General features: G+C 41.9%; 1 protein-coding gene across 1 annotated transcript in view; it reads left to right on the top strand.

The window, feature by feature from the left end:
* The window catches only part of LOC117096507 (aggrecan core protein-like), a 443,073-nt gene that overhangs the window by 42,834 nt on the left and 377,768 nt on the right, over nucleotides 1-22,471 (top strand). The window contains exons 15-34 of the mRNA XM_033233938.1: nucleotides 9,624-9,683; nucleotides 10,642-10,703; nucleotides 11,117-11,144; nucleotides 11,662-11,723; nucleotides 12,135-12,162; nucleotides 12,679-12,740; nucleotides 14,174-14,201; nucleotides 14,720-14,781; nucleotides 15,191-15,218; nucleotides 15,738-15,799; nucleotides 16,217-16,244; nucleotides 16,760-16,821; nucleotides 17,232-17,259; nucleotides 17,774-17,835; nucleotides 18,240-18,267; nucleotides 18,780-18,841; nucleotides 19,258-19,285; nucleotides 19,803-19,864; nucleotides 20,275-20,302; nucleotides 20,822-20,883. Coding sequence (XP_033089829.1) covers nucleotides 9,624-9,683; nucleotides 10,642-10,703; nucleotides 11,117-11,144; nucleotides 11,662-11,723; nucleotides 12,135-12,162; nucleotides 12,679-12,740; nucleotides 14,174-14,201; nucleotides 14,720-14,781; nucleotides 15,191-15,218; nucleotides 15,738-15,799; nucleotides 16,217-16,244; nucleotides 16,760-16,821; nucleotides 17,232-17,259; nucleotides 17,774-17,835; nucleotides 18,240-18,267; nucleotides 18,780-18,841; nucleotides 19,258-19,285; nucleotides 19,803-19,864; nucleotides 20,275-20,302; nucleotides 20,822-20,883 — 932 coding nt within the window. The remainder of the gene's footprint in view (nucleotides 1-9,623; nucleotides 9,684-10,641; nucleotides 10,704-11,116; nucleotides 11,145-11,661; nucleotides 11,724-12,134; nucleotides 12,163-12,678; nucleotides 12,741-14,173; nucleotides 14,202-14,719; nucleotides 14,782-15,190; nucleotides 15,219-15,737; nucleotides 15,800-16,216; nucleotides 16,245-16,759; nucleotides 16,822-17,231; nucleotides 17,260-17,773; nucleotides 17,836-18,239; nucleotides 18,268-18,779; nucleotides 18,842-19,257; nucleotides 19,286-19,802; nucleotides 19,865-20,274; nucleotides 20,303-20,821; nucleotides 20,884-22,471) is intronic.

Raw genomic sequence — 22,471 nt, 5'->3', positions numbered from 1 at the left:
GTATAATGTCTTGTCAGGTTTTCCATATTTGAATTTCAAGAAACAAATATTTTTGTTTGGTTGATGGTGTTCTGGTGATGATACTGTCTGGTCTCTTGTGTGGCTTTCAGAAGGGAAACAATATTCACCACCATGTCTCTTCTTTCTGGGGTCATCAACAGTTGGTTGATTGTACTGAGGGGGTGGAGTGAAGGAGAGCAAGGAATGAGGGAGGAATTCTGTGTTTTCTACTGGTGTCATAGAAAGAGTATTCGAAGTGGCACCACTTCAGAGAGGGACCAGGGAGGAGAAATGGGTGTGGGGAAGATTGTGAGCATTGTCTTAGAGATAAACTGAATATCCGCAGTCCACATAATGCTGTGGGCATGAATGAGCTCATACTACCATTAACAGTCAAATTACATTAGCTCAATGTGTAACTATAAAATCTTATCCTTATACAGTGTACCTTTTTGGAGTCTCCAGAAGGGTGTGCCTTTACAATTCATGCCCACCGGTTCCGTGGCTTTCCTGCTATTTATCGTTGAACACTGGCAATGGTATTTACCTTGTCTGCTGACACTCAGCATTTCCAGATGATGCTCTGCCCTATTTCTCTGGGGGAAAAGCTGGCCTTAGAGAGTTGGCACCTGATGCAATCCAAGGCTGTAAAACTCTCAAGAGTCAGAATGGTGCTGACGTCCCTTAATTCTTGCCAGAAATGGAGACAGCAACCCTTATCCTCATTAGTACTTTGTTTTGTTATTAGGACTTCAAGTAGAACTGCTTGTCTATCCTGGATTTACAAATTTTTTTTATGAAGTTTAATTTCTTCCTAAAAAGCTCAAAACCAGTTTGTAAGATTAGGTAGAGGACAAAATGCCAATGTGTTCCTTCTCTTGTCCTTGATTTTTAAATCTTTCCATGGACACAGGCATATATTTTCTCTGTATTTAACCAAAACTCAACCTTTCTTGCAAATCTACTCATGGAAAAACAAGTCAACAGATTCACCAGCTGGAACATTATTTCAGATGCATTGAAATTCACTTTGTCTGACTTTCTTTTGTACTCAGATAGAACCACCAGTTACACTGACATGCTGACTTCAAGGTTTCTGTGCACAAACCAGGTAGAAATATTGAATTGCTAGGAAAAGAACAAGAATCTAATCTTAGAGGAGAGGTAGGACTAGTTACATTTATGTTGGGGAGTTACTCGAATAGTGACGGTGCTTTGAAGTTTAAGAATAGAAGGTTTCCCAATGGTGAGCATGGAGAGTGAGAAAAGAATGGACCACAAACAGAACCCTGGGAAATAACTTTTAAAAATTAGAATGGAAAAGAGAAACTCACAATGGAGACTGAGATTGTTGGTCTCTAAAGCAGGAGGAGAACCAGGAAAGAGCATTGCAATGAAAGCAAAGGAAGTAGAGAATTTTTGGAGGGAGAAATAGCTAATAATATAAAAATGCAACAAGAAGTTCCAATAAGAGAATGATTTTTTTTAATTTTCTGGGCAGAGAAACTTAAGTAGTCAATGACAACTTTAATGAAAGCAATTTTGATAAAGTGGTACAGATGAAAGCCAGATTATAGTGGGATTAGGAAGTACATGGAAAAAAAAGTGAATGGGAGATGAAAAAATTATTCCTTTAAGAAGTTTGAATTGGAAAGGAAGAAGAAAAAGGAGAGGGTGTTAGCTAGGATTTTCTCGGAAAACCTCATCTTGTGGGATCAGGGGAAAGGGAATACAAATAGGTAAGGAAGTAAATATGTGTGTGTGTGTGTGTGTGTCTGTGTGTGTCTGTGTGTCTGTGTGTGTGTAAGAGAGAGAGAGACCCAGTGACCCAGTGATAGACTTCATGATGAATGGGCTTGATTTTATCATCAAAGAAGGAGGTATGAGCATCTACTAAGAGTCATGAAAATAGAAAAGTTGAGGTGAGAGGAGCAAAAGAAGAATATTGAAAATTTCAGATTACCCCTGGAGAGGAGATGGCCATAAACAATTGGAAGTATAGACAAGTGGAACTGAAAATCTTCATGAGATTGGAAATGAAAAATAAATAAATAAATCTGAATAAGGGTGACAATGAAAATCGATGGCCAAAGGGAAGTGAGTGAAGATCATTGGAAATAGGGAGGTCAAGAATAAGCCTGTGTTGGCCAGGTGTCGTGGCTCACACCTGTAATCCCAGCACTTTGGGAGGCCAAGGCGAGTGGATTATCTGTGGTTGGGAGTTTGAGGTGAGCCTGACCAACATGGAGAAACCCTGTCTCTACTAAAAATACAAAATTAGCCAGGCATGGTGGCACACGCCTGTAATCCCAGCTACTCAGGAAGGCTGAGGCAGGAGAATCATTTGAACCTAGGAGGCGGAGGTTGTGGTGAGCCTAGCTCGTGCCACTGCACTCCAGCCTGGGCAACAAGAGCAAAACTCCATCTCAAAAAAAAAAAAAAAAAAAAAGAGAATAAGACTGTGTTTTCAGTGGATGCTTCACACAAGTGTTGAAATTCCTCAGGTGATGATAGGAGGTGGAGTAAGGGGAGAGCCCAGGAATCAGGTACTGGAGCTCTTTACTCCAGAAAACAGAAACCAGAAAACAGTAACCAGAAAACAAAAAATGAAAGGAAGTGAGGAGTATATGGGGATGAGTAGAGTTCCATGCACCTAAGAGCAAAAGGAATTTTACAGGAACAGAGAAAACTATTTGTTTGAGGTTGCACTGAGCAGCCTGGAGAATGCTTCAAGGGGCCCACAAGTCCCAAGGTGTGGGCCCAGTGAATGGGGTGGGGGATCAGGTCAAAGGTGATATTCCCTAGAAAGATGAGACATAGTGGGAAAGTGGATAGGGGATAGGAATGGCAGGGGACCCTCCTGCATATTTTGGATAGAGAACCATATTTTACAGTAATGACAGGAAGCCTTAGGCTTAACCAAACTCAAATGTCTATGAGGCACACGTTGCTTCTGTGAGGGGAATTGGTTGAAGGGCCTTAGGGGTATCTGTTTTCCTTCTGCAGGTGGCTGCCGTATCAACTGTGGAGTGCGGTCAGGCTCCTCCTTTGGCATGGGTTTACTCTGACTGTGGGAAGTGGGGCTGTGGGTCCCAGTCTCAAGGTGCACATCCATCCTTTATGTCTTGTTTTCTACATGCCAATTTTTGATACTGATTCAACTTCCTTCAGACAGCAGACAGCAGACAGCTCAGGATCTTTTGCTTATTTCTGGCTTCCTTCATGAATAATTTCTGTCAATGTACAACGAGGTTTTTTAACTGACTAATAAACTACAGCACAAAGAATCACTTTTCCTACACTTTTACTATGTTTAGTTGGGAACTAAGCAGTAGTTGCAGTTTGTGTGTACATTTAGATACTGGGATGTGACTGGAGAGCCAGCTGTCAGAGGCATGGCAGAAGCCAGAGAGAATACACTAAGGCGGGGAGGCAATGAAACATGGTAGACTGGAAACCCGGCAATGGCTAATCCCAAACCAGTAGGTGACAGTCATAGAATGGTGAAGCAGATGTGCACTCTCCATGGGGCATGTCAGAACTAACAAGCCTGAGCAATGGGGCAGAACAGCTTGATATGTCAGCCCCAAGGACAGCCTATTACTGAGATAATATTTATAAAAACCAAGACATAACTTTGGTCACTCTGACGCCTTCAGGGAGACATGTAAGTGAGTATCCTTATCTAGAGTGTACAGAGCATGAGGAAAGGTAGGTCCTGGCAGAAATTAAGCAGATTAATGCAGTTTATCCCCTTTTAATACAAAGTTCTGGTCAATGCATGCCCCTTATGCATTTCACTGCATTTATGTGTGGCATTCTGCCTTCCCTTGAATATTAAGCTAATTTGAATGGCAAGTCTATCTCTTAATCATTTCTGAAGTAAGGTGCTAATCTCTAAATTTGAAAATAATGTCCATTTTTTCTCATCCTAAGCCCATGAACGGGGTTCTGGTCATATTGGTTGAGAAGCTAAGACATATATCTTCATTAGCTCCAATTAACTTTTGAAATGGTTACCTGTGTTGCAATAGACAGAGCATTCTGCATGCAAATCAGACACACTAACTTCTGCATGTTTGCTCTCACTGGTTTAGAGGAGAGTCTGGATGGTAGTCTTTGTTTCCAGCAAAATAAAGGTTTCTTCTATCAATTCAATTAATGACTCTTTCTAGATTTTTAAAATTTATTCTCTCCCTTATACTTGATGACGTATATCTCTGTCTCCAGGAAGTACAGGAGTCTGAGTAACCATACCCAGTTTGCCACCAGCATGACATAAATACTGTCATCTGGAAGGATAATTTATGACTGGAGAGAGGATTGGGCAAGGAAGAAAAAGAAGATGAGGAGAACCAGCTAATGAGGTTGGGGGTGGAGGAGGAGGCCCCTTGGAGGTTGCTCAAGAGAAATTAGTGGAACTGGTGGATTGAGGGAGGATGGGAGGATGGTGTCCAAGACTGGTAGATGGCAGGCAAAGAAGCCAGTAGCACACAGATAGCCAAAATAAGCCATGCCAGGAGCAGGGAGGTTGGAGAAGTGCCTGCAGAGAAGAGAGAGAAAGCTGTCAAGTTACCAACTCCCAATTTTAATTGGAACCCAAGAATAGGAACAGAGAAAGGGTATGGCTTTTCTTCCTTGGTACCCTGAGCTGAGCCCACGCTCAGTCTCTGATTCTCTCTTCCCCTTTCTTTTCTTTTCTTCTCTTTCTTTTCTTTTCATTTATTTTATTCTCTTTACTCTTCCCCTCTCTATCTTCTGACCTATTGAAACATCTCCATGTTGAAGACTCACTTGATATCATCATCACCCCCAAATCATCAATTCGTCAATAAATGAAATTATACTTATTTCTAATAAAGGAGAAAGTAAAAGAGAATGTGACTAATGTCTCGGGAAAACCAGGTAACAACTCAGAAAACATTGTGTCTTCAGGAAAGCAGCAGGAGAACTATCCCCCGATCACATATGATGTCATCTCTTGGAGTTTGGATGATTTCTTGCAGCTGAGAGCTAGTTTTCCAAGTTATTATAAGTCAATAAAAGATGGTATTTTAAAAGCCCTTTTCTCCTAAACATCTTTGGTTCTAAAGCAAGATCTTTTTTTTTTTCCTTTTATTCCCGTTTTTGGTTCTGTTCCAGAAAACAAATACACAATCTTTGGGATTGCCCTTTCTCAGGTGATTTTGCCAGCACATCCTACACTTGGATGAAATAGATGGCATCAACAGTCGGGAGGCAGAGCAAGCTAGAGGGGAAGGGTCATGCTGCCTAAATGAGCTTCTGGGGTGGTAGATTTCAGTGTCTGCAGCTTGTATTACTAGAATAGCTCAACAAAGATAATCTGTAAGGAAATTTCAAACCTGTGTGGCAGGCTGTCTGCCAGCTGATGCTGTGATAAAGAACATCCATCTCTGGAATGGCAGACCATGGCCACTGTGGGGAGATTAGTAAGTCTAAGGGGCCATTGAAGCTCGGTTAGGGTTCCTCTAAAATAACACTTCAGTGAGAATAGAAAGGCCCTGTTTGCTTTGGTAAAGTGTTACGTTTCACTATGTGAGACGCTAAATGTCTTAACAATATGAGTTTAAAAGGAGACCAAATTGGCTGCTTTTCTATAAGCCACAAGTCATGTGTTTTAACAGACCTTTAATTCTGTGATCAATGCAAACATAATATGACTAGGCCTCAAAGTCACAATAAAACTACTGGTAACTACATAAGGTAATAGGAGTAGGGTAGAATTTCTAGGATTAAGGACTAGAAAGAGAGATGTCTATATATTGTTATTTGCAGTAGCTTTTTAGGTCCTTCCATGCTTTTACACTCATCTCATTTTACTTTTACTTTATGTTTTCAGCATCTATTTCCTTTTCTTTTAAAAATTTAATTGCTGAGTTGCAACAGAAAAAGAGATTGATCTGAATTCAAGATCAGCCCCCAGTGTGATCAAAAGATCCAGAACTGAGTTGAAGGCTTCTTCACTGTGGCCTGAGAATTAATTCTAAGACAACGAATTCATGGTAGTAGGTTTATCTGGAAGAAGGTGTCTGGGTGTAGGGTGGGGAAGGAGAACGTTAAATATTTCTTTCATGGAAAGAAATTTTGTTTTATGTTTTATGTTTTTTCTGGGCTTCTGAGATCAAATGGTATTATGCCTTTCTTCAGTCCTCATGATTGGCAGTCTCTGCCCCGGTCCCTACCAAAAGGTCTGACGATGGTAGGACGGCATCACTTACAATCTGTATGTAGTCTCTCTCTGCTTTTCTCTAAATACCAATTCAGGCTGGACATTTTGCTAAATAACAACCCCACTGCACTGTCCACAAGCATCCTCTATACTTTCTTTCGGGGCCAGTAACCTGATCACTGTTTTGGTTTTTTTTTTTCTCTTATTGCAGAGAAAGTTGTTCATCGAGTCTGGCGTCTGTACGTATTCTTTTTTCTTTAACAGCTTTATTTCAACGTAGTTGACGTGCAAAACTATGTACCCCTTTAAAGTAGGTGATTCAGCGTTGTTAGATCTACTAACATTCCCACATCTCAGAATAGGAACTGAGGCACAGAGGGTTCATTTCACTGTCCCAGGTATGTGCAGATTCTAAGTAGGATTTGATCCCAGGCCATTCTTGGTGACTTGGATCTGCTGCTTTTCTATATTGTCTCATGTAAATAAAGGTATCTGCCTGCACAGACAGTCCGTTTTAAGTGCAATGAACCTTGCAAAATCCCCCTAGAACCCAAATCTAATTCAGGTAGAGTTGAAAAGCAGACGGTAAAAACTGGGATCAAAAGTTTCATCTGGGAATAAGTTTTTACTAACTCTTCTGCTGTCCTCTGCCAGCAACATGTCAAGCACTGTCTTTATTATAATACATTTCCAAGAATCTATAAGAGGTCTGCTCTGCCTTGCAGGTGTGCCTGTGCATTACAAGCCCTGGACAACAAAACCATGGAAATCCAACAAAATTTGGCCTGAAGACAATAAAGGTAGTGTGGAAATTAAATCATCAAGTTCACTTAAGCAAATAATTGCAGTGTATTCATTCAGTGCCCCATATTAGAGAAACTCAGTCAATGCTGTGTCATGTTCTTCATTTATGTCATTTGTGCCAATTTATGCATTAAATCAATGGTGGGTGACACAAGTACACAAGTAAAGTGACAATGACAACTTAGAGTTCAGTTCTTGTTTTTAGTATTTTATTTTTTTGTGAAAAGGTCTCCTTTGTCGCCCAGGAGTGCACTGGTGCGATCACAGCTCACTGCGATCTTGACCTCCCCAGGTTCAGGTGATCCTTCCACCTCAGCCTCCCAGGTAGCTGGCCATAAGGCACATGCCACTGTATCAAGTTTATTATTCTTATTATTATCTTTGTAGAGAAGGGATTTCACCATTCTGCCCAGGCTGGGTTCACTTTTGATAGTAAAGGCCATATCAAATGTTTAGACATTTGCTTTCAGTTTGGTCAATTATGAATACAGCTATTACAAACCTTCCTGTGTCTTGTTTGGAAACATAAGTTTTAAAATGTAACTGAAAAAATACTTCAGCTTATGATGACTTGCTTGTATGGTAAGACTATATTTTTCTTTGTAAGAATTTTGGTAGAATTTACCAGTGAAATCATCTGAATATAGTGTTTTAGTTGTTTGAGAAGAAATTAATCATTGATTCCATATCTAAAATTCTAAAATAAATGTAGGCCTATTCAGATGATGTTTCTCCTGAGAAGACTTTTGTTCTTCAAACATAGATTTTATAAATTCGCTCATTTCGTCGACTGTATCCAATTGTGAGCACAGATGTGTTCAGAATATTCCTTTATTATTTACTATTTTTTGATTCGACTCCTCTTAAACTAATATTATTAGTATACTGTGACTTCTTTCTTTCCTTTGTGGGTAGCCAAGGTAGAGGTTTATCAATGTTACCGATCTTTTCAAAGAACCGGCTTTCGGTTTTGTTGATATTTTCTGGATTTCCTGTTTTCTATTCCATTGTACTCTGCAATCATTATTGATTTATCATCTGTTCTATGTTACACTGCTGTTTTTCTCTCATTGCCCAAGGTGAAGCTGAGATTATGAATTAAGATTTTTCTCATTATTGTCACAGCATCCTGAATGTAACTTATTGAATGTAGTCTCATTAAAATGCACACTGAATAATTCAAATGATAAAGATGTATGCTTTACTACAACTTGAAAAATACAACAGGGTAGATGATAAACATAGTGGCAGGGTATGTAGATCCACAGAAGTTAAATGATCTTGTAACATTTCATAAAACTGGGGATTTGCCTGGACCTTCAAATGGGGAGGAGGTGTGATGAGATGCTGTCGCTGAACCATACAGTGCCTTTCTGTATTAAACTGTTCTTAAGGTGACTATTTCACATTGATGAGGTTGCCCTAGCTAGAAAGCCAAGGCTCTTTCAATTCTTTCTGGCCCTCTCCTTTGCCTGCCTTTGACGCCAAGGAGAATGGTCCAGCAGCATCTCAGCCCATGCTTGTCAAGCGCCCACTTCCGTACACTCCATAAACCCCAAGGTTCCTTGTGGGATTCCTCAGCAACACCAATGCACTGACTGTCACTCTGTGTTCTCCTAGATTGTGTTGAAGATCTGCAGGCGTCTGCACATGGCTGTGTACAGGAGAATATGGGATCAGAACTTGTAAGAAGTATCTCTTTCTCTGGAAGAGAAACTTGTGTTGTTTTTTTCTGGGGCTTCTAGACTATCAAGTGAATATCGTTTTTGACTGCCATCATGAATCAGGCCTCAGGTGGTCATGGACTTTAGCGACCGGTCACTAGAGGTTATGACCAACGTAGGCCTGATTGACGATGGCAGTCCAAGGATGGCATCACTTACAAACTGTCTGGTAGTTAGTATGTTTCTCAATAGGAAGCTTTTCTCCCTGAAAAATAATTTTGTATTTGTGAGGCAACATGGACGCCTGCTAAATATTCCAAAAAAAACCTCACTGCACTGTCCACAAGCATCATCTATGCTTTCTTTCGGGGCCAGTAACCTGATCACTGTTGTTTTTTTTTTTTCTCTCTTATTGCAGAGCAATTCGAAAGCCCAGTCTGAACTCTGTACGTATTCTTTTTTTTTTTAACAACTTTGTTTAAATATAGTTGACGTGCAAAACGATTTACTCATTTAAAGTAGGTGATTCAGCGTTTCCACTATATTTACACGGTTGTGCAAGCATTGTTACAATCTCATCTGAGAACCTCTTTATTCTCCCTCAAAGAAACCCCACTAGTAGTCACTCCTCTGTCTTTCCCAACTCCCACACCCCTGGATCTAGGCAGCCTCGAATCTACTTTCTGTTTCTATAGTACAGTGGATTTCTGTAATAACCGGTTCTTAGGGTGACTATTTCACATTGATGAGGTTGCCCTAGTTAGAAAGCCAAGGATCTTTCATTTCTTTCTGCCCCTCTCCTTTGCCTTCCTTCAACACCAAGGAGAATGGTCCAGCAACAGCTCAGTCCATGCTTGTCAACCACCCCCCTCCATACACTCCAGCCCTGGTCCACAGCCCTCAAGGCTCCTTGTGGGATTCCTCAGCAACACCAATGCACTGACCGTCACTCTATGTTCTCCTAGATCCTGTTGAAGATCTGCAGGTGTCTGCACATGGCGGCGTGGAGTTTGAAATCAGAACCTGTAAGACTTTATTTCTTTCTCTGGAAGAGAAATGTTTTTTTTGTTTTGTTTTTTGTTTTTTCTGGGGCTTCTATACTATCAAGTGAATATCACTTTTGACTTCTATCGTGGCTGAGGCCTCAGTTGGTCATGGACTCTAGAGACCGGTCACTAGAGGATATGACCAACTGAGGCCTGATTGACGATGGCAGTCAAAGGACGGCATCACTTACAAACTGTCTGGTAGTTAGTATGTTTCTCAATAGCAAGCTTTTCTCCCTGAAAAATTAATTTTGTATTTGTCAGCCAACATGGACGCTTGCTAAATATTCCAAAAAAAACCTCACTGCACTGTCCACAAGCGTCCTCTATGCTTTCTTTCGCGGCCAGTAAGCTGATCACTGTTTTTTTTTTTTTTTTTTTCACTTATTGCAGAGCAATTCGAAAGCCCAGTCTGAACAGTGTACGTATTCTTTTTTTTTAACAACGTTATTTAAACGTAGTTGACGTGCAACACAATTTACTCATTTAAAGTAGGTGATTCAGCGTTTCCACTATATTTACACGGTTGTGCAAGCATTGTTACAATCTCATCTGAGAACCTCTTTATTCTCCCTCAAAGAAACCCCACTAGTAGTCACTCCTCTGTCTTTCCCAACTCCCACACCCCTGGATCTAGGCAGCCTCGAATCTACTTTCTGTTTCTATAGTACAGTGGCTTTCTATATTAACCGGTTCTTAGGGTGACTATTTCACATTGATGAGGTTGCCCTAGTTAGAAAGCCAAGGATCTTTGATTTCTTTCTGCCCCTCTCCTTTGCCTTCCTTCAACACCAAGGAGAATGGTCCAGCAGCAGCTCAGTCCATGCTTGTCAACCAACCCCTCCATACACTCCAGCCCTGGTCCACAGCCCCCAAGGCTCCTTGTGGGGTTCCTCAGCAACACCAATGCACTGACCGTCACTCTATGTTCTCCTAGATCCTGTTGAAGATCTGCAGGTGTCTGCACATGGCGGCGTGGAGGATTTGAAATCAGAACCTGTAAGACTTTATTTCTTTCTCTGGAAGAGAAATGTTTTTTTTGTTTTGTTTTTTGTTTTTTCTGGGGCTTGTACACTATCAAGTGAATATCATTTTTGACTGCCATCGTGGGTGAGGCCTCAGTTGGTCATGGACTCTAGCGACTGGTCACTAGAACTTATGACCAACTGAGGCGTGATTGAGGATGGCAGTCAAAGGACGGCATCACTTACAAACTGTCTGGTAGTTAGTATGTTTCTCAATAGCAAGCTTTTCTCCCTGAAAAATAATTTTGTATTTGTCAGCCAACATGGACGCTTCCTAAATATTCCAAAAAAAACCTCACTGCACTGTCCACAAGCATCCTCTATGCTTTCTTTCGGGGCCAGCAACCAGATCACTGTTGTTTTTTTTTTTTTTCTCTCTTATTGCAGAGCAATTCGAAAGCCCAGTCTGAACTCTGTACGTATTCTTTTTTTTTAACAACTTTATTTAAACGTAGTTGACGTGAAAAAGGATTTACTGTTTTAAAGTAGGTGATTCAGCGTTTCCACTATATTTACACGGTTGTGCAAGCATTGTTACAGTCTCATCTGAGAACCTCTTTATTCTCCCTGAAAGAAACCCCACTAGTCGTCACTCCTCTGTCTTTCCCAACTCCCACACCCCTGGATCTAGGCAGCCTCGAATCTACTTTCTGTTTCTATAGTACAGTGGATTTCTGTAATAACCGGTTCTTAGGGTGACTATTTCACATTGATGAGGTTGCCCTAGTTAGAAAGCCAAGGATCTTTCATTTCTTTCTGCCCCTCTCCTTTGCCTTCCTTCAACACCAAGGAGAATGGTCCATCAACAGCTCAGTCCATGCTTGTCAACCACCCCCCTCCATACACTCCAGCCCTGGTCCACAGCCCCCAAGGCTCCTTGTGGGATTCCTCAGCAACACCAATGCACTGACCGTCACTCTATGTTCTCCTAGATCCTGTTGAAGATCTGCAGGTGTCTGCACATGGCGGCGTGGAGGATTTGAAATCAGAACCTGTAAGACTTTATTTCTTTCTCTGGAAGAGAAATGTTTTTATTGTTTTGTTTTTTGTTTTTTCTGGGGCTTGTACACTATCAAGTGAATATCATTTTTGACTGCCATCATGGGTCAGGCCTCACTTGGTCATGGACTCTAGCGACTGGTCACTAGAACTTATGACCAACTGAGGCGTGATTGAGGATGGCAGTCAAAGGACGGCATCATTTACAAACTGTCTGGTAGTTAGTATGTTTCTCAATAGCAAGCTTTTCTCCCTGAAAAATAATTTTGTATTTGTCAGCCAACATGGACGCTTGCTAAATATTCCAAAAAAAACCTCACTGCACTGTCCACAAGCATACTCTATGCTTTCTTTCGCGGCCAGTAACCTGATCACTGTTGTTTTTTTTTTTTCTCTCTTATTGCAGAGCAATTCGAAAGCCCAGTCTGAACTCTGTACGTATTCTTTTTTTTTAACAACTTTATTTAAACGTAGTTGACGTGCAAAACTATTTACTCATTTATAGTAGGTGATTCAGCGTTTCCACTATATTTACACGGTTGTGCAAGCATTGTTACAATCTCATCTGAGAACCTCTTTATTCTCCCTCACGGAAACCCCACTAGTCGTCGCTCCTCTGTCTTTCCCAACTCCCACACCCCTGGATCTAGGCAGCCTCGAATCTACTTTCTGTTTCTATAGTACAGTGGATTTCTATAATAACCGGTTCTTAGGGTGACTATTTCACATTGATGAGGTTGCCCTAGTTAGAAAGCCAAGGATCTTTGATTTCTTTCTGCCCCTCTCCTTTGCCTTCCTTCAACACCAAGGAGAATGGTCCAGCAGCAGCTCAGTCCATGCTTGTCAACCAACCCCTCCATACACTCCAGCCCTGGTCCACAGCCCCCAAGGCTCCTTGTGGGATTCCTCAGCAACACCAATGCACTGACCGTCACTCTATGTTCTCCTAGGTCCTGTTGAAGATCTGCAGGCGTCTGCACATGATGGCGTGGAGGATATGAAATCCGAACGTGTAAGACTATTTCTATCTCTGGAAGAGAAATGTTTGTTTTTGTTTTGTTTTTTGTTTTTTCTGGGGCTTGTACACTATCAAGTGAATATCATTTTTGACTGCCATCATGGGTCAGGCCTCAGTTGGTCATGGATTCTAGCGACTGGTCACTAGAGTTTATGACCAACTGAGGCGTGATTGACGATGGCAGTCAAAGGACGGCATCACTTACAAACTCTCTGGTAGTTAGTATGTTTCTCAATAGCAAGCTTTTCTCCCTGGAAAATAATTTTGTATTTGTCACCCAACATGGACGCTTGCTAAATATTCTAAAAAAAACCTCACTGCACTGTCCACAAGCATCTTCTATGCTTTCTTTCGGGGCCAGTAACCTGATCAGTGGTTTTTTTTTTTTTTTTTTCTCTTATTGCAGAGCAATTCGAAAGCCCAGTCTGAACAGTGTACGTATTCTTTTTTTTTAACAACTTTATTTAAACGTAGTTGACGTGCAACACAATTTACTCATTTAAAGTAGGTGATTCAGCGTTTCCACTATATTTACACGGTTGTTCAAGCATTGTTACAGTCTCATCTGAGAACCTCTTTATTCTCCCTCACGGAAACCCCACTAGTAGTCGCTCCTCTGTCTTTCCCAACTTCCACACCCCTGGATCTAGGCAGCCTCGAATCTACTTTCTGTTTCTATAGTACAGTGGCTTTCTGTATTAACCGGTTCTTAGGGTGACTGTTTCACATTGATGAGGTTGCCCTAGTTATAAAGCCAAGGATCTTTGATTTCTTTCTGCCCCTCTCCTTTGCCTGCCTTCAACACCAAGGAGAATGGTCCAGCAGCAGCTCAGTCCATGCTTGTCAACCAACCCCTCCATACATTCCAGCCCTGGTCCACAGCCCCCAAGGCTCCTTGTGGGATTCCTCAGCAACACCAATGCACTGACCATCACTCTATGTTCTCCTAGGTCCTGTTGAAGATCTGCAGGTGTCTGCACATGATGGCGTGGAGGATATGAAATCCGAACGTGTAAGACTATTTCTTTCTCTGGAAGAGAAATGTTTGTTTTTGTTTTGTTTTTTGTTTTTTCTGGGGCTTGTACACTATCAAGTGAATATCATTTTTGACTGCCATCATGGGTCAGGCCTCAGTTGGTCATGGACTCTAGCGACCGGTCACTAGAGTTTATGACCAACTGAGGCGTGATTGACGATGGCAGTCAAAGGACGGCATCACTTACAAACTGTCTGGTAGTTAGTATGTTTCTCAATAGCAAGCTTTTCTCCCTGAAAAATAATTTTGTATTTGTCAGCCAACATGGACGCTTCCTAAATATTCCAAAAAAAACCTCACTGCACTGTCCACAAGCATCCTCTATGCTTTCTTTCGGGGCCAGCAACCAGATCACTGTTTTGTTTTTTTTTTTTTTTCTCTCTTATTGCAGAGCAATTCGAAAGCCCAGTCTGAACTCTGTACGTATTCTTTTTTTTTTAACAACTTTATTTAAACGTAGTTGACGTGAAAAAGGATTTACTGTTTTAAAGTAGGTGATTCAGCGTTTCCACTATATTTACACGGTTGTGCAAGCATTGTTACAGTCTCATCTGAGAACCTCTTTATTCTCCCTGAAAGAAACCCCACTAGTCGTCACTCCTCTGTCTTTCCCAACTCCCACACCCCTGGATCTAGGCAGCCTCGAATCTACTTTCTGTTTCTATAGTACAGTGGATTTCTGTAATAACCGGTTCTTAGGGTGACTATTTCACATTGATGAGGTTGCCCTAGTTAGAAAGCCAAGGATCTTTCATTTCTTTCTGCCCCTCTCCTTTGCCTTCCTTCAACACCAAGGAGAATGGTCCATCAACAGCTCAGTCCATGCTTGTCAACCACCCCCCTCCATACACTCCAGCCCTGGTCCACAGCCCCCAAGGCTCCTTGTGGGATTCCTCAGCAACACCAATGCACTGACCGTCACTCTATGTTCTCCTAGATCCTGTTGAAGATCTGCAGGTGTCTGCACATGGCGGCGTGGAGGATTTGAAATCAGAACCTGTAAGACTTTATTTCTTTCTCTGGAAGAGAAATGTTTTTATTGTTTTGTTTTTGTTTTTTCTGGGGCTTGTACACTATCAAGTGAATATCATTTTTGACTGCCATCATGGGTCAGGCCTCACTTGGTCATGGACTCTAGCGACTGGTCACTAGAGGTTATGACCAACTGAGGCGTGATTGAGGATGGCAGTCAAAGGACGGCATCATTTACAAACTGTCTGGTAGTTAGTATGTTTCTCAATAGCAAGCTTTTCTCCCTGAAAAAGAATTTTGTATTTGTCAGCCAACATGGACGCTTGCTAAATATTCCAAAAAAAACCTCACTGCACTGTCCACAAGCATCCTCTATGCTTTCTTTCGCGGCCAGTAACCTGATCACTGTTGTTTTTTTTTTTCTCTCTTATTGCAGAGCAATTCGAAAGCCCAGTCTGAACTCTGTACGTATTCTTTTTTTTTTTAACAACTTTATTTAAACGTAGTTGACGTGCAAAACCATTTACTCATTTAAAGTAGGTGATTCAGCGTTTCCACTATATTTACACGGTTGTGCAAGCATTGTTACAATCTCATCTGAGAACCTCTTTATTCTCCGTGAAAGAAACCCCACTAGTCGTCACTCCTCTGTCTTTCCCAACTCCCACACCCCTGGATCTAGGCAGTCTCGAATCTACTTTCTGTTTCTATAGTACAGTGGCTTTCTATATTAACCAGTTCTTAGGATGCCTATTTCACATTGATGAGGTTGCCCTTGCTAGAAAGCCAAGGATCTTTCATTTCTCTCTGCCCCTCTCCTTTGCCTTCCTTCAACAGCAAGGAGAATGGTCCAGCAGCAGCTCAGTCCATGCTTGTCAACCACCCTCCTCCATACACTCCAGCCCTGGTCCACAGCCCCCAAGGCTCCTTGTGGGGTTCCTCAGCAACACCAATGCACTGACCGTCACTCTATGTTCTCCTAGATCCTGTTGAAGATCTGCAGGTGTCTGCACATGGCGGCGTGGAGGATTTGAAATCAGAACCTGTAAGACTTTATTTCTTTCTTTTGAAGAGAAATGTTCTTTTTGTTTTGTTTTTTGTTTTTTCTGGGGCTTGTACACTATCAAGTGAATATCATTTTTGACTGCCATCGTGGGTGAGGCCTCAGTTGGTCATGGACTCTAGCGACTGGTCACTAGAACTTATGACCAACTGAGGCGTGATTGAGGATGGCAGTCAAAGGACGGCATCACTTACAAACTGTCTGGTAGTTAGTATGTTTCTCAATAGCAAGCTTTTCTCCCTGAAAAATAATTTTGTATTTGTCAGCCAACATGGACGCTTGCTAAATATTCGAAAAAAAACCTCACTGCACTGTCCACAAGCATCCTCTATGGTTTCTTTCGCGGCCAGTAAGCTGATCACTGTTTTTTTTTTTTTTTTTTTTTTTCTCTTATTGCAGAGCAATTCGAAAGCCCAGTCTGAACTCTGTACGTATTCTTTTTTTTTAACAACTTTATTTAAACGTAGTTGACGTGCAACCAATTTACTCATTTAAAGTAGGTGATTCAGCGTTTCCACTATATTTACACGGTTGTGCAAGCATTGTTACAATCTCATCTGAGAACCTCTTTATTCTCCCTCACGGAAACCCCACTAGTAGTCGCTCCTCTGTCTTTCCCAACTTCCACACCCCTGGATCTAGGCAGCCTCGAATCTACTTTCTGTTTCTATAGTACAGTGGCTTTCTGTATTAACCGGTTCTTAGGGTGACTATTTCACATTGATGAGGTTGCCCTAGTTAGAAAGCCAAGGATCTTTGATTTCTTTCTGCCCCTCTCCTTTGCCTTCCTTCAACACCAAGGAGAATGGTCCAGCAGCAGCTCAGTCCATGCTTGTCAACCAACCCCTCCATACACTCCAGCCCTGGTCCACAGCCCCCAAGGCTCCTTGTGTGATTCCTCAGCAACACCAATTCACTGACCATCACTCTATGTTCTCCTAGGTCCTGTTGAAGATCTGCAGGCGTCTGCACATGATGGCGTGGAGGATATGAAATCCGAACGTGTAAGACTATTTCTATCTCTGGAAGAGAAATGTTTGTTTTTGTTTTGTTTTTTGTTTTTTCTGGGGCTTGTACACTATCAAGTGAATATCATTTTTGACTGCCATCATGGGTCAGGCTCAGTTGGTCATGGACTCTAGCGACCGGTCACTAGAGTTTATGACCAACTGAGGCGTGATTGACGATGGCAGTCAAAGGACGGCATCACTTACAAACTGTCTGGTAGTTAGTATGTTTCTCAATAGCAAGCTTTTCTCCCTGAAAAATAATTTTGTATTTGTCAGCCAACATGGACGCTTGCTAAATATTCCAAAAAAAACCTCACTGCTCTCCACAAGCATCCTCTATGCTTTCTTTCGGGGCCAGCAACCAGATCACTGTTTTTTTTTTTTTTTTTTCTCTCTTATTGCAGAGCAATTCGAAAGCCCAGTCTGAACTCTGTACGTATTCTTTTTTTTTTAACAACTTTATTTAAATGTAGTTGACGTGAAAAAGGATTTACTGTTTTAAAGTAGGTGATTCAGCGTTTCCACTATATTTACACGGTTGTGCAAGCATTGTTACAGTCTCATCTGAGAACCTCTTTATTCTCCCTCACGAAACCCCACTAGTAGTCGCTCCTCTGTCTTTCCCAACTCCCACACCCCTGGATCTAGGCAGCCTCGAATCTACTTTCTGTTTCTATAGTACAGTGGATTTCTGTAATAACCGGTTCTTAGGGTGACTATTTCACATTGATGAGGTTGCCCTAGTTAAAAGCCAAGGATCTTTCATTTCTTTCTGCCCCTCTCCTTTGCCTTCCTTCAACACCAAGGAGAATGGTCCAGCACAGCTCAGTCCATGCTTGTCAACCACCCCCCTCCATACACTCCAGCCCTGGTCCACAGCCCCCAAGGCCCTTGTGGGATTCCTCAGCAACACCAATGCACTGACCGTCACTCTATGTTCTCCTAGATCCTGTTGAAGATCTGCAGGTGTCTGCACATGGCGGCGTGGAGGATATGAAATCAGAACGTGTAACTTTATTTCTTTCTGGAAGAGAAATGTTTGTTTTTGTTTTGTTTTTTGTTTTTTCTGGGGCTTGTACACTATCAAGTGAATATCATTTTTGACTGCCATCATGGGTCAGGCCTCAGTTGGTCATGGACTCTAGCGACTGGTCACTAGAGTTATGACCAACTGAGGCGTGATTGAGATGGCAGTCAAAGGACGGCATCATTACAAACTGTCTGGTAGTTAGTATGTTTCTCAATAGCAAGCTTTTCTCCCTGAAAAATAATTTTGTATTTGTCAGCCAACATGGACGCTTGCTAAATATTCCAAAAAAACCTCACTGCACTGTCCACAAGCATCCTCTATGCTTTCTTTCGCGGCCAGTAACCTGATCACTGTTGTTTTTTTTTTTTCTCTCTTATTGCAGAGCAATTCGAAAGCCCAGTCTGAACTCTGTACGTATTCTTTTTTTTTTTAACAACTTTATTTAAACGTAGTTGACGTGCAAAACCATTTACTCATTAAAGTAGGTGATTCAGCGTTTCCACTATATTTACACGGTTGTGCAAGCATTGTTACAATCTCATCTGAGAACCTCTTTATTCTCCCTGAAAGAAACCCCACTAGTCGTCCTCCTCTGTCTTTCCCAACTCCCACACCTGGATCTAGGCAGCCTCGAATCTACTTTCTGTTTCTATAGTACAGTGGCTTTCTGTATTAACCGTTCTTAGGGTGACTATTTCACATTGATGAGGTTGCCCTAGTTAGAAAGCCAAGGATCTTTGATTTCTTTCTGCCCCTCTCCTTTGCCTTCCTTCAACACCAAGGAGAATGGTCCAGCAGCAGCTCAGTCCATGCTTGTCAACCAACCCCTCCATACATCCAGCCCTGGTCCACAGCCCCCAAGGCTCCTTGTGGGATTCCTCAGCAACACCAATGCACTGACCGTCACTCTATGTTCTCCTAGATCCTGTTGAAGATCTGCAGGTGTCTGCACATGGCGGCGTGGAGGATTTGAAATCAGAACCTGTAAGACTTTATTTCTTTCTCTGGAAGAGAAATGTTTTTTTTGTTTTGTTTTTTGTTTTTTCTGGGGCTTGTACACTATCAAGTGAATATCATTTTTGACTGCCATCGTGGTGAGGCCTCAGTTGGTCATGGACTCTAGCGACGGTCACTAGAACTTATGACCAACTGAGGCGTGATTGAGGATGGCAGTCAAAGGACGGCATCACTTACAAACTGTCTGGTAGTTAGTATGTTTCTCAATAGCAAGCTTTTCTCCCTGAAAAATAATTTTGTATTTGTCAGCCAACATGGACGCTTGCTAAATATTCCAAAAAAAACCTCACTGCACTGTCCACAAGCATCCTCTATGGTTTCTTTCGCGGCCAGTAAATTGATCACTGTTGTTTTTTTTTTTTTTTTTTTTTTTCTTATTGCAGAGCAATTCGAAAGCCCAGTCTGAACTCTGTACGTATTCTTTTTTTTTTAACAACTTTATTGAAACGTAGTTGACGTGCAAAACCATTTACTCATTTATAGTAGGTGATTCAGCGTTTCCACTATATTTACACGGTTGTGCAAGCATTGTTACAATCTCATCTGAGAACCTCTTTATTCTCCCTCACGGAAACCCCACTAGTAGTCGCTCCTCTGTCTTTCCCAAGTCCCACACCCCTGGATCTAGGCAGCCTCGAATCTACTTTCTGTTTCTATAGTACAGTGGCTTTCTGTATTAACCGGTTCTTAGGGTGACTGTTTCACATTGATGAGGTTGCCCTAGTTATAAAGCCAAGGATCTTTGATTTCTTTCTGCCCCTCTCCTTTGCCTTCCTTCAACACCAAGGAGAATGGTCCAGCAGCAGCTCAGTCCATGCTTGTCAACCAACCCCTCCATACACTCCAGCCCTGGTCCACAGCCCCCAAGGCTCCTTGTGGGATTCCTCAGCAACACCAATGCACTGACCGTCACTCTATGTTCTCCTAGATCCTGTTGAAGATCTGCAGGTGTCTGCACATGGCGGCGTGGAGGATTTGAAATCAGAACCTGTAAGACTTTATTTCTTTCTCTGGAAGAGAAATGTTTTTTTTGTTTTGTTTTTTGTTTTTTCTGGGGCTTGTACACTATCAAGTGAATATCATTTTTGACTGCCATCATGGGTCAGGCCTCACTTGGTCATGGACTCTAGCGACTGGTCACTAGAGGTTATGACCAACTGAGGCGTGATTGAGGATGGCAGTCAAAGGACGGCATCATTTACAAACTGTCTGGTAGTTAGTATGTTTCTCAATAGCAAGCTTTTCTCCCTGAAAAATAATTTTGTATTTGTCAGCCAACATGGACGCTTGCTAAATATTCCAAAAAAAACCTCACTGCACTGTCCACAAGCATCCTCTATGCTTTCTTTCGGGCCCAGTAACCTGATCACTGTTGTTTGTCTTTTTTTCTCTTATTGCAGAGCAAATTGGAAGCCCAGTCTAAACTCTGTACGTATTCTTCGTTTTTTTAACAGCTTTATTTAAACGTAGTTGACGTGCAAAACAATTTACTCATTTAAATTAGGTGATTCAGCGTTTCTACTATGTTTACACGGTTGTGCAACCATTGTTACAATCTCATCTGAGAACCTCTTTATTCTGCCTCAAAGAAACTCCACTAGTAGTCACTCCTCTGTCTTTCCCAACTCCCACTCCCTTGGATCTAGGCAGCCTCGAATCTACTTCCTGTGTCTATAGTACAGTGGCTTTCTATATTAACCGGTTCTTAGGGTGACTATTTCACATTGATGAGGTTGCCCTAGCTACAAAGCCAAGGATCTTTCATTTCTTTCTGCCCCTCTCCTTTGCCTTCCTTCAACACCAAGGAGAATGGTCCAGCAACAGCTCAGTCCATGCTTGTCAACCACCCCCCTCCATACACTCCAGCCCTGATCGACAGCCCCCAAGGCTCCTTGTGGGATTCCTCAGCAACACCAATGCACTGACCGTCACTCTATGTTCTCCTAGATCCTGTTGAAGATCTGCAGGTGTCTGCACATGGCGGCGTGGAGGATTTGAAATCAGAACCTGTAAGACTTTATTTCTTTCTCTGGAAGAGAAATGTTTTTATTGTTTTGTTTTTTGTTTTTCTGGGGCTTGTACACTATCAAGTGAATATCATTTTTGACTGCCATCATGGGTCAGGCCTCACTTGGTCATGGACTCTAGCGACTGGTCACTAGAGGTTATGACCAACTGAGGCGTGATTGAGGATGGCAGTCAAAGGACGGCATCATTTACAAACTGTCTGGTAGTTAGTATGTTTCTCAATAGCAAGCTTTTCTCCCTGAAAAATAATTTTGTATTTGTCAGCCAACATGGACGCTTGCTAAATATTCCAAAAAAAACCTCACTGCACTGTCCACAAGCATCCTCTATGCTTTCTTTCGCGGCCAGTAACCTGATCACTGTTGTTTTTTTTTTTTTCTCTCTTATTGCAGAGCAATTCGAAAGCCCAGTCTGAACTCTGTACGTATTCTTTTTTTTTTAACAACTTTATTTAAACGTAGTTGACATGCAAAACCATTTACTCATTTAAAGTAGGTGATTCAGCGTTTCCACTATATTTACACGGTTGTGCAAGCATTGTTACAATCTCATCTGAGAACCTCTTTATTCTCCGTGAAAGAAACCCCACTAGTCGTCACTCCTCTGTCTTTCCCAACTCCCACACCCCTGGATCTAGGCAGTCTCGAATCTACTTTCTGTTTCTATAGTACAGTGGCTTTCTATATTAACCGGTTCTTTGGGCGACTATTTCACATTGATGAGGTTGCCCTAGTTAGAAAGCCAAGGATCTTTCATTTCTTTCTGCCCCTCTCCTTTGCCTTCCTTCAACACCAAGGAGAATGGTCCAGCAGCAGCTCAGTCCATGCTTGTCAACCAACCCCTCCATACACTCCAGCCCCGGTCCACAGCCCCCAAGGCTCCTTGTGGGATTCCTCAGCAACACCAATGCACTGACCATCACTCTATGTACTCCTAGGTCCTGTTGAAGATCTGCAGGCGTCTGCACATGATGGCGTGGAGGATTTGAAATCAGAACCTGTAAGACTTTATTTCTTTCTCTGGAAGAGAAATGTTTTTTTTGTTTTGTTTTTTGTTTTTTCTGGGGCTTCTATACTATCAAGTGAAGATCATTTTTGACTGCTATCGTGGGTCAGGCCTCTGTTGGTGATGGACTCTAGCGACCGGTCACTAGAGGTTATGACCAACTCAGGCCTCATTCACGATGGCAGTCGAAGGACGGCATCACTTACAAACTGTCTGGTAGTTAGTATGTTTCTCAATAGCAAGCTCTTCTCCCTGAAAAATAATTTTGTATTTGTCAGTCAACATGGACGCTTGCTAAATATTCCAAAAAAAACCCCACTGCACTGTCCACAAGCATCCTCTATCCTTTCTTTTGGGGCCAGCAACCTGATCACTGTTTTGTTTTGTTTTTTTTTTTTCTCTTATTGCAGCGAAAGTCGAAAGCCCAGTCTCACCTCTGTACGTATTCTTTTTTTTTTAACAGCTTTATTTAAACGTAGTTGACATGCAAATCAGTGTACCCATTTAAAGTAGGTGATTCAGCGTTGTTAGATCTACTAACATTCCCACATCTCAGAATAGGGA

Source organism: Trachypithecus francoisi, unplaced genomic scaffold, assembly GCF_009764315.1.
Source record: "Trachypithecus francoisi isolate TF-2019V2 unplaced genomic scaffold, Tfra_2.0 Lachesis_group14, whole genome shotgun sequence".
Taxonomy (NCBI): domain Eukaryota; kingdom Metazoa; phylum Chordata; class Mammalia; order Primates; family Cercopithecidae; genus Trachypithecus; species Trachypithecus francoisi.
The sequence above is the reverse complement of the archived record's forward strand: the minus strand, read 5'-3'. Positions and strand labels throughout refer to the sequence as shown.